General features: G+C 39.2%; 1 protein-coding gene and 1 long non-coding RNA gene across 2 annotated transcripts in view; one reads left to right on the forward strand and one right to left on the reverse strand.

Moving 5' to 3' along the window:
• On the reverse strand, positions 1–3,102 carry LOC116503245. Its single transcript, XR_004254680.1, has 2 exons — positions 3,016–3,102; positions 1–2,765 (listed from the first exon to the last, which is right to left on the reverse strand). It is a non-coding gene; the product is annotated as an uncharacterized LOC116503245 (long non-coding RNA).
• Positions 3,070–15,328, forward strand: part of SLC16A5 (solute carrier family 16 member 5) — a 25,191-nt gene continuing 12,932 nt past the window's right edge. Inside the window, exons 1-2 of the mRNA XM_032209510.1 lie at positions 3,070–3,479; positions 12,023–12,270. Of these exons, the coding sequence (XP_032065401.1) occupies positions 12,030–12,270 (241 nt within the window). The 5' untranslated portion in view covers positions 3,070–3,479; positions 12,023–12,029. The remainder of the gene's footprint in view (positions 3,480–12,022; positions 12,271–15,328) is intronic.

Here is a 15,328-nt window from a genome sequence, read left to right on the forward strand (position 1 = left end):
AAACAGGAAAAACAAACTTTCTGAGTCTCCTTGCCTGGAAAAGCAAAACCAGCCTTTTAAAAAGTGTGATGAAAAAGGACCTGTAGTAGATTTATCTAAGTGGTCACTAAAATGGCATAGAATCAATCAAAACAAAAAAGGGAAGGAATCTTAAACCTCAAATCTATTTACTGGTTTCTGCCATTAGAACACCAGAAAGGTTTTGTTTAAGCATCAGGTAATTTAGTTATTGTTTCATTCCGCCATGAGAAGAGGAGCCGATCACCTCCCTCAGTTAGCAGATGTATACAGTAGTTGAATTCCCACACTCTTACAAAGTGAAACTTATTATTTAACCAGACTCTTGTCTTCCTATAACAAGACCATTATTTTGGACCCTTCAAAAGAATGCTTCCTTTGGTGGAATTTGAAGTATAAAATTTCAGTAAAGATTTGGACAACTCTATTTGTCTTCAGTTTTCAATCTCCTATGGCTGAAGTCTGAATCCTGTGAAATTACTGCTTGGATCAGCACTGCCCTTTCCCCTAAATTGCCTAATAGCATTTGTTGATCTGGATTTCTTGGTTGCCAAATATGTGCAGTTAGTGCATGCCTGTATAAAGATAAGTACTTGGTTTTTCTATCTTTGATCATTCAGATAATTATTCCTAGCTGAAGAATTAATTCCAAAGCATTGTACTTCAAAACCAGCAATAAAAGTTAGGCTGTAGTCCGGATATATAGTTCAGGGACAGAATACAGCTAGCCATTGTAACTTTGAATGGTCACTAAACAAACTGTTCTAAGTTGAGGACTACCTATACGTTTATAGATTTTTGAGGGAGGGAAAGACAGAAAGTATCATTCACAGTTCAATGGATAATCCATAATTTACATGTCGATGCAGACCTTATTAGCAATATATAGATACCCATTGAGCCATGGATTGGATTATCCTCTTTTTCTCGCTAACCAGATAACCCACTGGCTGATCAGTCAGTGGAATAAATAACAATTATTTAAACTAGCTAGAGATAAAAGGAGTATTAAACCAAGGCTGAAAAGATCAGTATAGCAACCAGTTATCTCTGGAGTTTGTTTTTTTGGGATATTAGATATCTGCATACATTGCAGAAATTACAGTAAACTCGCACAGATCAACTGATTTCTAGCTTCTTGCCTCACATGACCTCAAGAAAGACATAAATCTTCAGGACATCCAAATGTGTCCTAAGAATCCAATTTCCAGTCTTAATCCTGTGCCAGGAAACCTAAGGATTGAATAGCAAAGGAAGCCAAATGTATAATTTCCCTCCCTCTTAGAGAGAGGTGTTGGAAAGAAAGGACTTATATTGGTTACTCTTCCAAAACTGAATATTTATCAAGGAACAATCACTTTGTATTTAGCAAGATTTAATATTTGATGCTTTGAAAAGGTGATTAACTTCCTTGCCAAATAATTAATATGGGTCTAGGTGGCAGGTGTTGCCTGTCAATTACCTGTCAAACTGCTTTCTTGTTGATGTTATTTCTCTGTGCACTTTGTTAATTTTTAAAATATTCAGTGATACTTAATGCAAATTAATGTTAATCATATTTTGCGTGCGCACGCATACATACAGAGTTATACAGTCACAGTGGCTAAAATAAGACATTTTACATCCACATCTCATTTTAACGACTGCACGCCATTCCAAGAACCAGATTGTTAGGTAAAATGATCCTAAGGAAACATGTGACAGAGAGAGAGATTGAAAGGTCAATAGTTTACTGCCTTTTCATGCAGATGAAATTCTCTTGGAGCTATGTCAACAGTTTTACTTTTACTCCAGTGTGCCTTGCAAAGCACATGAAATTTGGTGATAAATGTGTTCATTCGTTGATTTCTTAAATCACCACTTATTACAGTCATATTTGAAAATGGTTGCTAAGGAAGAGGCTAAACAAGGAGTGAATGTAAAACCTTTTCAGGATCTGCTAAAGAGGAGAATTTTATGGCATGCTGTCAGTCAGAAACTGGAAGTAATAATTATTCTGGATTGATTAAAGTGACTACAAAAGCATTTTCTTACTGAAGGACAAAGGCTAAAGCCGAGTTTTTATAGAACCTATTCTGCTTCCAGTTTCTAGGAAATTTTCAGATGTTCATATTTGGAAATAATCTGTTTCTGCTTGCAATATAATTTGCATGTACATTGTATGGGAAAGCTATGATGCCATCTCTGATCACTCCTCATGCAACATGTACCACTGCATACCAAGGCTGGAAAGCTGACCAAACTTCTGCCCCAGGCCTCTCATCTTGAGTTCACACAGCAAAGTAATTTGTGCATTCCCAATCAAGCAAATACTTAGCTACAATAATAAAATATGAATTTCACCCAGGCTATGAACGTAGTCCACAGTTGGAAATTTGGGAACAACACATAAAGCATCAGCTAATCCCAGAGCTATCAACTGAACATCAAGAGGGTTGTAGTTTCAATTCCTTTTGTAAAAGTACAGGGGCCTGTTCTACATCCTTAGAAGGCACTGTAAAAAAAAAACTGGACAACTAATTAAAAGAAATGTCTTAGTGGCAAGGCCTCGTTTGACATTAGATGTGAAATACAGTGGGTGATTTTTGTCTTGTTATAATGGTGGCCTGGTTCTTGCATTTAACATTTGAGGTAGGAAGAGTCCAGAGTCAATTTGGAGTCATGCAGCTTCAAAGCCACATTAAGATATTGATCTCTGGTTTATGGTTACCACAAAGTGATAGTACAGGTGACTGCAGGTTTCAACTCTGAAAAACATTAAAACAAAAATGTGGGGTTTTTTCTCAGTTTTTACAACTACCAACAGGCATGTTGTATCAATTCAAGCACAGGCCAATATACAACCCAACTCTCCCCAATTTTGTTTAAAAAAGACCCTAATTTGTAACTTTTATTGGTGAAGAAACTAGAGAGTAATAGTTCATCACGTCATCCCAAACGAAAGTGACAGAAGGCTCAGAAGAAAAATACAAACCAAGATATCCATTTTAGACTCACCTGGAACCTGAAAAATAACGTGTAAGACCAATCTCCTCAGCAGGAACCAAGACCTTGGAAATAATAAAGCAGATTCCTGATAGACCATGATCCAAAAAGAAAGAAACCAAGTCTTCCAAACGCACCTTTGCTTTTTGATGACGCGATCTTCGGGAAAGTTTCAACCCTTCGACAAACAAGGCGCCTTGAGAGCCAGGCAGACTCCTCGATTGACCTCTGCCATCCTGGGTCGGTCGAGCAACCAGAGATACCGCAATCTATCCTCTCCAAGCTCCAGTCTCCTCCTCCTCCGCCTCCGCTGTTGCCGCCGCCAGCAGTCACGGCGGCGAGAGTTAAAAAGCTATTTCACCCGGCGGCCCCGCTGGAAAGAGAAGCGGAAGAAGTGAAAGGAAGGTGCCCCGGGGATTCCCCGCCAGGGAGGGAGCCGTCAGCCCCGCGCTTCTCCCCTTGCCCGGGCTGAACAGGTAAGAGACAGTCAATCGGCCGGAGTCACTTCGGCGAGATTTTTTTTGTGGGGGGGGGGGGGGCGGAATTTTAAAAACTAAGATCCATCTCACCCCGGGTCTTTTCCTGCCTTTTTCGCTTCCCCGCCAGTGGAGCCATCGGCGTGTAATCAACTGGGGGGGAGGGGCGGGGAGGGATCGGGCAACACGTGTCTGGGACAGCAGCTTTTTCTTTCTTCTCAAAGGGTTGGCAGCGGGGTTTGGGCTTTTTCAGTGTTTTTACGAGAAAGCAGCTTCTCCGGCTCTGTTGCCTGGAACATCAGCCTGGAATCTAATCAGTCTCTGCAATTAGGACGTTGGCCGACTGTCTAAGACGGAGATGGGAATTCCCAAGATCGAGTTAGATTGTGATTAAATCAACCTCACCCACCCACCCCGACCGTGTTTTCTGGAGAGAAGGACTCCCACTTTGTAGCTAAAACAGAGGCCTGTTTTCCTCATGGTCCCGCGGTGGGCTCTGAAAACTAAGGCACAAAGATCCAGTCTAAACAGGGGTGATGATTGACCTTTTATTTTAGGGACGCCGAAGGCAATACAGATCTCTATAACAACAGGAAACTAGCGCGCTGTTTCTGCTTGAGTTGCGAAATGCTGTCATGGGAGATCTGTGCACTTGATAGGGCTTTCACCCATGAACTGATTAAGTTATCAAATTGTACCTTGTTGCCAGGTGTTTCAAACTACCTTCCTGGAGTCCTAGAGAGAGTCCCTGGAGAACTTTCTGGAGCTCCATGAAAAATTGCGACGGGAGTGGGGTGGGGATTCATTTGAATGCAGTCAATATTTTCTGGCTAAAACTTTGCTTCTGGATCAGGGGTTATGGGAATTCTTTTTAGTTTCAGGATTTTTTTTCCTTAACCATTTTGAGGCCTGAAAAAGTTTGAAAACCCCTGCCTTATAGAATTATGACCTAGGGCAGACTGTACTGGCCATTTTTATTTATTTATTGTTAAGTTTCTAGAAATTGATGTAGAGCTATATAGTTAGATCTGACTGTACATTTATAGAATAGAATAGAATTCTTTATTGGCCAAGTGTGACTGGACACAAGGAATTTGTCTTTGGTGCGTATGCTCTCTTGATTTGGGGAATTGGAGGGGAACCCTTTCATTTTCACTCTTTTTCTAAACTGTTGTCTTTCCAGTGTTTCAGTTCCATCTTGTTGCATTTCTTCTATTCCACTACATTTGTTTGATGGCTGTCGCTATGTTCAGATACTAAGTGCTTCCAAATGAAAACTTGTGAAATCGCTGGCAAATTATTGCACAATTTTATGCACTCAAGAAATTCTCTGGAAATCCTCATTTGCTTTTCCAGCATATTTTTGTCTTCTTTTTTTAAACTGTGGGAACACCTTTTTAAAGGATGGTGATATAGCCTTCAGAAAGTTAACTCTTTTTGTGCTATTATACTGACTTTTTAAAAGAAGCTTTTTAAAATGTCAGACAAAGAAAGTAGTCACTGTTCTGTGCATATTTCCCTTTGTAGGTATCATCACTTTTTTCTCTTGGTTATCAGCAATGTTTTGCATTAAAATACTACAATATTTTCTTAAAAATTAAAGAAACAATTAAACATCTGTTAAATGAGTAAGTTATAGCATTATACTTGTATGCATCTATAACACTCTACAAATGTGAAAAAAACCCTTCTCATTTTGTTTTACTATAATAGAGTTAATGAATATGACAAAAAGTTTAAACATTAATATTATAAAAGTGTGTACTTGCAAAAAATTCATTTGTGTTTTATATACTACTGTGTTTTCCAAAAAATAAGACAGTGCCTTATTTTCTTTTGACACCCAAAATAAGCGCTTGGCCTTATTTTTGGGGAGTTCTTATTATTTTTGAGGTGCAGGAGGCAACAAGCATGGTCACCTCATGGCTGCTGCTGTGTTGCAATATTTTCAGGGAGGGCTTATTTTAGTTCATGCACTCAAAAGCCTGATTGGACTTATTATCCAGGGAGGTCCTATTTTCAGGGAAACAGGCAAAAGTGGGTTGCTGCTGGTTTGGCCTGAATTGGCCAAACTGGTAGTAGCAGTGGCAGGAGGCTCCGCCCACACACCTGGACACTTCTGTACCTGCATAGAAGCATCGCGCACATGCACCCAGGAGCGCGCCCAAACTAGTAGTAAAAGAAATTAGTAATCCACCTCTGGAAACAGAGTAATTACAATATAATAAAAGAAGCCAGACTGGGTGTTAGCACTATTTTTTAAAATGTGCTTGTTTAAATAAAGTGATAATAGTTACTCCTATGACAAAGGGCACAGGCTGTGATAGGCTAGAAATAAATCAGTGCCTACAGTATGTCAAAGTGATACTCCTTTAAATAGTTGGATAAGGGTTGTGACATGGATAGGAGATAGTGAAATGCATATTCAGAAAATGCACTCTGTTTCTAACTAGTATGCAAGTCAGTTACAATTCTACTCAATTATTTAAGGGCATTTTTAAAATATATTACGCGTAAGAACTCTTTAGAAGCCCCGGGTGGTTTTTCCACTGTAGTATTTAGAAAACTTCACTTGAGTTATATAAAATTACTCAGGGTAAGAAAAATCCAACTGTAAATCAACTGTAGCCTTTTAAAAGAATTGCTGCAGAAGAAAGTAAGGCAGCTTCCTGGGATGACCCAAGAGATCTTACCAGCTGGCCTATAAAGCAGGTCCTCAGAGCACTAATTATGGTATGGTGGCCATAGCAGCTACCTGTGCAGGCAAACACACAGACACCTTCAGCATTACACACCCCTTTGGGCCCAATGAATGAGTTACTGAGGTAATAAACCAGAGGGTGCTGCAGGTGGGAGTGGAGAGGCCTCACTTCTATATGTACTGGATTAGTAGTTGGAGCAGCTGTTTCACTGAAGGGCCACCCCTTGACAAGAGCATTCTGAAGCCCTGGGATCATAAACCTTTTATTACTTTATCCATTACATTAGCAGCCTGAAATGTTACCCTCAGCATGAAATGTGTGGGCGTGTAGTTGCAGGTGGGTTGAGTAAGAAGTGATAAGATGCAGGAAGTGTTATTTACAAGGCCATTCATAAAAGGCTTGCCACTGATAGTAAAAACTTGCTGGGGGCTAATGAATGTATGTAAGGATGGTTTAAGAAACATCCTCGTTCAAGATGCCGGAGTCACAAGTAATGTTTTCCAGTTAATTTGGTGCTTTATTGCTCCACTTTCCTTGGGAAATTGGTCAAGAATGGACGCTTGAAGATCAATCACAGTACATTCTAGCATAGAGAAGGAAGTGTTCCTCAACTGATCCTTAATAAAGCCTTTCCTGATGTTGGATTAATGTCTGCTTAATCATTGATTCTGCTTAACTCAAAAGTGCCCAGAACAGGCAACCTTCTTGTGGCAAACTTCAAATATATTGAACAGCCATTGGTGGCTAGGCAATATGATAATTATACCACATCTATGTATAAGAATCATTTTGGGATGGGATGGGGGAAATGAACTCAATTCTTGCTGATTGCATCCATGCAATTTTGTGTAATCAATGAGGTTCGCCTTTTCTATTTTCTTCTGTCTTTTTTTTAAAAAAACTTCCTAGACTAGAAAACAGACTCAGACATATTAATCAAGGCCAACTCTGCTCAGCTTCTAAAATAGGTCTGTATAAAGAGTTAGTATACTTTGTGGATTTTTGGGGGGTCCAATCCAATCTTGGCTCTGAGAGCTGTATTAAAAAAAAGTTTGGAGACTGTGTGCATGACTAAAGGGCAGTATCTTGAGCTTGATTATACAGTGAATCAAGTGCTTATGCCAGTTACTCACTGCTTTTGTTAGTGGTTTATTTTCAACGTTGTCTGTGAGCAAGCGCCAGATTATGATCCAAAGGAAATAGTTTTTCTTTCCCATTAATAGACTATTTTACATGATTATATTTTATTACTTAATCAAAATATAAAATACAGAAATAAAAATAATGGAAAAATAAGGAAGTCAAAGGGGCAGAGGAAAAAGTGTAGGTTAAGAAGAAGAAAAAAGCATTGACTGCTGACTCCTTTTGGCAGCCTTTAGAATAAGATAATAATGTACAACTTCTACTTTTATATGCAGCAATATACTCTGACAATTTCTATAGCAACAATCTTATCTAATCAGCAAAACCTAAAATCAAAGTTTCATTTTTTTCCACCTCAAGCACAAACTCCAAAAGAGGTTTCCAAGTAGAAACATCTGAGTATTTCTCAAATAAATTACTTAAATAAAAATGACATATACTAATCTTCCTGCTAATGTATTGTAAAATGGTAGATAACTAATTCTGGATGTGTATTCTTGCATGCTTTAGGATAATTCTAAAATAAACAATAATTTACTATCAATGTATTGACTACAGTACTTAAACCCTATTGCCATTAGATCCATTCCTATAATAATGAGATTGTCCTGTGATTCCTCCGTTCTTTTTAGAATTAGAATTTTTTTAGAATTAGATTTAGAATACCTAAGAAACCAGTTGCACTAATACCTTTCATGAAGAACTCATAACACATGTTCTCCAATCAGTTTACTCAATGAATCTGGAGTGGAAAATGATTTGCTGGGCATGTACAGATTCAAAAAAGTTGCTTTTGATCCTCATGTGGAAACTTGGATCCTGCAGCTACATATTCTTTGTTCAGCATTAATCTGAACAAAGGTTATGCAGCAACATGGAACATATATTTCAAGGAACAAATTTGGTATGGAATTTTATACCAAAGTACAAAGGGAAGATATAAAGATCAGCACAGCCTTTACTAATGGCATTCTCTTCCAGATCCAGAAGGTCGGTTAAAAGAGACACATGTACTACTAGTGCTTTTGATAGGATTCATGGATTTGAAAACAGGCTGCTGCCTGCGGGCCCCCTTTTAGCCCTAGTTTCCTAACAGAAGAGGCATTGTGGATTCCTACTTCAATTGGCCTGGTGCAGAGGTAGTGAACCAGTAGTGGAAATTGCAACTGGGTTGCCGAACCGATAGGGATGCCTGGTTAGCCACGCCCCTGAACCAGTTCCCCAGTCACACATGCGTTTGCCGGCATGTTTGAGTCATTTAATAATGACTAAGTTTACAGGCAACTGTGCATGCGCAAGCAACATGCAGTGTGCATGAAAGCTAAGCGTGCAGCGTGAAGAAAACTGGCAGTAATGGTGGCAGCAACCTACCCCAGGCCTGGTGACAAATAGACTTGGGAATTGGAACAGAGTCACATCACCCCTGTTTAATTTCAAGCTAGGCTCCATCTATTACATTCCCTGTATGCAGCTTAATTATACAAGAATAGTTATTTAATTATTTAATTAATTATTCAATTCTTTCTAAGAAAGAATATTAAAGTTTGCTACCTGTTTTCCCCAAAACAAGACCTCCCCCGAAAATAAGCTCGTTATAAGCCCCATGCGCAGTTGGTCCCACCCATTTCCTGGGGGAACATGCCCCACGTGGACCTGCCAGCCCGCAAACCCTAGCTACCACACCACTGTTCCCTCTAAGGTGCGCAGCTGCGCGGCCGCGCATGTGAAAAGAAACCCCCGCGCAGCAGTTTCTAACTGCCGCGCAGAGATTTCTGAAAAGCAAACGTGGGGAAGTCCTTTGCAGGCGGCTACAACTGGCCGCCTGCAAAGGACCTCCCCAGACTTGTTTTGAAGAGCACGGCTCTTCAAAGGGGGATTCCTTCCTGAGAGACCCCATCCAGAAAATGCGGGGAGCGGCAGCGGAGCCCCGGGGCTGCTTCTGCTGCATCCGCTGGACTGTGGGGCTGGGAAGGGGGCGGGAAGAGCGGCGGGGCTGGCGGTGGCCGGCGGTGGCAGGCTGGTTCGCCTCCTCCTCCTCCAACAGCACTGCCGGTCGGATTTCCGCCCAACGCTGCGGGGGCGCCAGCGGGAGCTTTGGCGGCTTCACCTCAGCCGCAGCGCTGGGCAGCAAATGTGTTGGTGCTGTTGGAGGAGGAGGAGGAGGCGGCAGCAATAGCACCTGAGGACAGGACAAGAAGCAATGGAAACTTGTCAGAAGGAGACTCAAGCTGGAAATAAGGAGAAATCTGACAGTAAGAACAATTAAAATCAATGGAATCTTAATTCATTTGCTACAGGTTTTCAAAAGACTGGACAGCCATTTGTCTCAGATGATATAAAGACTCCTGCCTTGGACAAGGGGCTGGACTAGAAGACCTCCAGTATCCCTTCTGATTCTATGATTTTAAAAACCACAAGCTTTTTACAGCTCGCTTGCAACTTTACCAAATTTAATTCAGCCATTTCCTTTTGTTATTAAATGGGTATTGCTAGTTCAATGCACATGCGCTCCACTTTTAAGATGCTGAAAAAATCCCCATGACCTGCAACAAAATTCATTCTTCCACTCTTATCTTGCCCTAACTTCTGATAGGTTCCTGAAATATAGATCTATAAAATTTAGTGAAAATCTATTTTAATACAGACTCGTAAAACAGATTGGGACAAATGACATTAGTGCTCTGGGATAATAGCAGGTTTACTCTATTTGGATTTTCAGATAAAAGGTATCTTTTGTGCTAAGTTTTAACAATGTAGTTCTCTAATGTAACTATGAAACAGTCCAAATATACAATTCCCCTCAGGGAGGAATTCTGGGAGTTGAAGTCCACAAGTCTTAAAGCTGTCACATTTGAAGACCCCTGGGGTTTTTTCCCCTAAAGGGTTAGGGGTGCAAGGGTCTTGTAACAACAGCTTTAAGACTTGCGTGCTGCAAATGCCAGACTTTCTGAGCCAACATTTTGGTTGCTAAGCAGGAGCGTTGTTAAGTGATACTGATATTATATAACACTTTTAATTAAGCAGGTACCTTGAATAAACATAACTTTGAGTTTCAAATAATACTGATTTTGTTGTCAGGTGACATCTGTGAAAAAAATTCAGGTGCTCAGGCATGAAAATATGCCGCTCAAACACTATACTTTTCTGCTCACACTGAAAAAAAATTAGAGGGAACATTGTACCACACCCCTTCTCTTAGTGGCGGTGAGAGTCTGTCTGTCTGTCTCTCTCTCTCTCCCCCCCTCTCATATTTTTAAGTAGCAACGTTTTTGGCAGAGACTGTGTAAAATACTTGATTCCTACCCTGAAAAGTAGGATTTTAAAAAGCCCTTAATTAAATAAATAACAAAATTAGGAAATGTCTATAAGAGAGCTATATAAGCTAATTTATCTTGTTTGACGGAGGAATTGGAGGAAGGAATGCTGACTGTAAAGTATTTCCTGGTGATTTTCTTGTTTAGGAAAAGGCACATGGTATTTTTCAAGCACACCAATACAATCCTGTTCCTGACAATATGTATATATGTTATTCTTGGCTATTGGTGGCTGGCTAAAATGATCACCCTACATATTTCTCCCTGCAGAATAAATATCTTATTTATTCAAGCAGATTATTTCTTTGTCTCTATTGCACATAAAATAAACATATCGTGCCTTGATTTTGTGCTTGTAGCTTGACAAATTACACGTGCCCTTTATGAGATCTTAAGTTTCTCTTTAGATATGTTCACCAGTAACACCCAAAAACATTGGGAAGGGGGATTTTCTTATATCTTTTTAATAGATAAGACAATAGAAGATATCAATAATACTTTTGAACCATTACAGATATTTTATGGAGGGGATGTTAATTGATACATGTGTGAATATATTCTTAAAATGCATAATGCCATAGTGGAAGGGATTTGAAATTTAAGTCCTGCTACCTTGCTGGTTCTGAAAAACAAATAATTGAGATTTACAAACTACCTCTTCCTGAAACAAAACATTTATGATACTCAGTTGAGACAATGAAGTGGCATAATAGAAGGGATGTGAAATTTAAAGCCTGCTATCCAAACACCTAACATTACACCCAGAAACAGCAGAACTTGTGCAAGAACATTCACTGCAAGGCTACTTGTGAAAAACATTTGAGATTTACAAAATTTGCCTCTTGCTGACACAAAACATTCATGACACTCGGTTGAGACAATGAAATGGCATAATAGAAGGAATGTGAAATTTAAAGCCTGCTATCCAAACACCTAACATTACACACAAGAGAAGCAGAAATTGTGGAAGAGTGTTTGTTACAAGACTGGGTTGTGAAAAACAAATAACTGAGATTTACAAACTTTGCCTTTTCCTGACACAAAACATTTAGGATATTCAGTTGAGACAATGAGGAAATTCCATGGGCCAAAAGCAGGTGAAAGGTAAAATCAATGAGAACCTAGTACTAAATGTTGGTCATTTGCCACTGGAGGTGTGCCTAACCCATTACCTACTGGCGTTTACAATCTTGTGACATAAAGCACAGCATACAAAATAAAATGGGTTGGTGCTATTCCAAGAGATTGTGACAGGGAAGCTCTCTATTAAAACTGAAATGAACTACTTTCTGCCTGAACAGTAGTTCAGTAGCTCCACTGTTGTAGCCTTAGCATTGATCCAATTGTGGTTCATCTCCACATTTGCCTGCTGTCTTCCAATTAGGTATTCTATGAAAAGACACCTTGCAAAGATGCGCCAAGAAGGAGAAGCATCCCCTAGAATCATCAAAGACCAGGATCGAGGATGGGCTTGGATGGTCTTAGTAGCTACAGTGCTGGTTCAAGGTCTAACACTGGGTTTTTCTTCATGCATTGGAGTCTTCTTCAAGGACCTGCAGCGTGATTTCCACGCTACCAATAGTGAGACATCATGGTTCCCCTCCATCATGACAGCTGTCCTCCATGCAGGTGGTGAGTATTTTGTTTTTATTGATAAACTTTCTTCTTAAATGTCATCAAGGTCCCATGAAAAGATCACAAGATCAATTGCTAACTAGCAAATAATGTTCTACCAAAGAGATCTACCAAAGGTATGTTTTCTCTTCAAGCTTCGTTATATGGTTCTACTTCTAGATACAAAAATAAATCTTCCTTCCTAATCTCCAACAGTATCTTCCTCTTCCCCCCAAAACCACTTTTTATGTGACATCTACAATATCATGAACAATGGAAAGGATTTCCTGATAGATTGTGGGTTCCATATAGCTGGCTGACTGGCTATCTATGTAACTATATTTGCCCTGTCTTTATTATTTTTATAAATAACTCAAGGTGGTGAACATACTTAATACTCTTTCCTCCTCCTATATTCTCAACAACAATCCTGTGAAGTGGATTGGACTGAGAAATTGCCTGGCTCAAAATCATACAGCCAGCTTTCATGCCTAGGATGGGCTTAGAACTTGCAGATTCTTGGTGCCATAACCACGAATCCATACTGGTTCTTTTTAATTGCTTAATTTTAATTAAAATTGATTTTAATTACTATTTTATTTGCTGCCTTTTCAAGTAAGATCAGAAGGCTGACTAATTTTAATTGCTCAATTTTTTTAATTGCTGCTTTTTCAAGTAAGGTTAGCCCAGAAAGCTGAGAATGACGAGACCATATTGAGTTAATATGTACATATTTTATCATGTAATTGAGAGACAGTTTGAGATTAGAGATTAAGGCTTCAGAAATTAAATTGGGAACTCTACTTCCCACCTAAGATACAAAACCAGCTAGGTGACTTTGGGTCACTCACCTCACTCCATCTCAGCCCTAAAAAGAAGGCACTGGCTAAACATACACATACACTCTTTCTCAGTCATATCTCTTTCTCATGTACATACTTAAAGTTGTTTTAAACAAAATATTTCAAAGCTACTCTGCTCTGAGCCTGTGAGATGAGTACTAGATTTTCGGCCAATGGACACCACCCTTCACATGCCCTTGAGTTAAAGAGGAAAGTTAAAGAGCCAACTAAAACTATCTGAGCTTTTTTTCCCCCCTATCAGACAAATCTTTGCTACAGTCATTGACCAATTCAAAATAAGAAACAAACCAAGGGGGGGGGGGGAAACCTTGACACAAAAATCCATTGGCAAGATCCAGATAAAACTCAGAGATTGAATCACTAAACAAATTCTTAAAGATTCAGTTGACGCATTCAACCAGCCGCATCATAAAATTGGGCCACATTGAGGGCTCATCCATACTTCCATTTTGCTGAATTCTTCTCACATATTAGAGATGGGAGAAAAATCATATCAATTTAGTCTGTGTAGTTCCCATAGCCTGCCTTTAATGTGCACTAGGAACAGCGCTATGCTCTGCTATTGTGTCACCGCACATCTAGCGGGCCAGTTGAACGGAACCAAGCTTCCCTGCATTATTCCAGGGCTCTTCTAAGCATTTTAGATTGTGCTCTTGGGGACTTTTGTGTCAGGATAAAGGGGAAAACACTACTTGCATTTCTGAACATCTGAAATGAGTTCAGACTGCCTCAGCAGTTGACTAACAATGAGATGAAGGTAATGTTACAAAGAAAGTCCTCTGTGAATAGTTAGCATGATATTCTTATGCTGTGGCAAGCAGGATATGTGGTTGAGTCTTAAGAGTAATATTTACCTAACAATAAGATACATCGTGTTTATTAGTGATAAACAGAGTTCTATGAGTGATATAAATACCTTAACAGAATGAGCAATATAATAAATGATAATACAGCAGGATATCCCCTGTACCACAAAGGCAGATCCCATCTTCCAAATTATGAAATTTATTCTCTAAGATTGCTGAGGAAAAAACATTAAGACAAATTGAGGGAAAGGCCCTACATTACCTCAAAGTGGGTTGATGTAAAACTTAACTGATAGGTTGGAAAATATTCATTTCCCTCACCATAGGACTATTGAGCAGACTATCAGTATTCCATAGACATCATTGTTCTATAGATCTACCTTTATATTGCAAACACTGAAAAATTATGTAAAATAACCCCAGAAAAGAAAAGAAAAATATGTCAAATAAGTATGTTAATGTTTTAAAAATGAAGGGTTGCATTTTTATTGAGAGTGTACAGTTGGGGAAAAATGACCATTGTCTCAGGCAAGCAGAAAATTAGTGAGGACAGGATAGAGAAAAGAAAGAACAGGACTTTAGCTGCATCAGAATGGATTCCCTGCCCATCAGTGGGTTGGAACCCAGGGAGATGCAAATTTGCACCCCTCAGAAAAACAGTAGACTTGCTAGAATATAGATGGTTAATGGCAGTTCTTGCCTGTAGCTTGTTATTATTGTAGTGATTATTAGGGTTGATTGCACAGTCAGCCAGAGGTGTTTATGGCTGGTCACATAGTCACCCAAATATTTAGACTGGATTTGGCATTTTTATTCACCTATTGAGTTCTTCCCAAGAATCTGGGATAGGCAAATGTTCTTGTTTGATGATGTTAAAGATATCATCACAGATTATTATCTGTATGCCATCCGACTTTCAATGACTGTGGGTGGCTAACAGCCATCAAAGAAATTAATGTAAAATTAAGAAAAACATTGAAAAATAAAATGGTAGTGTTTATGAACGTTCTATTTTAGGATCTATGCCTATTAGGCTTTATTCCTATGCTTATAAATGTCTGAAAAGCTGGTTGGGCCCTGAACAGTTTAACAGTATATTTTGCACACCTGCAAGATTTCATTAGCTTCTTATTCCATTGGGTAACAGGAACACCTGGTTATTATCTCTTTTATAAGTGGGCCTGTGATAATAATATTGCATCAGACCTTTGATCATGGGTGTTGTTATGCTGACTAAGAAAGGATTATGTTCTCTACAGAGTTGGGAAACTTAGTGAAATATTTCATTTGGTAATGATTTCTTTTGCCAATTAACCTATAATAGGCTTGCTCTTATATAATGCATGTATTATATCATTCTTAAACAATTGCTAGGACTTCTAATAGTATAATGAGAGCTGTTTCTAT

Source organism: Thamnophis elegans, chromosome 2 (assembly GCF_009769535.1).
Source record: "Thamnophis elegans isolate rThaEle1 chromosome 2, rThaEle1.pri, whole genome shotgun sequence".
In the NCBI taxonomy this organism is placed as follows: domain Eukaryota; kingdom Metazoa; phylum Chordata; class Lepidosauria; order Squamata; family Colubridae; genus Thamnophis; species Thamnophis elegans.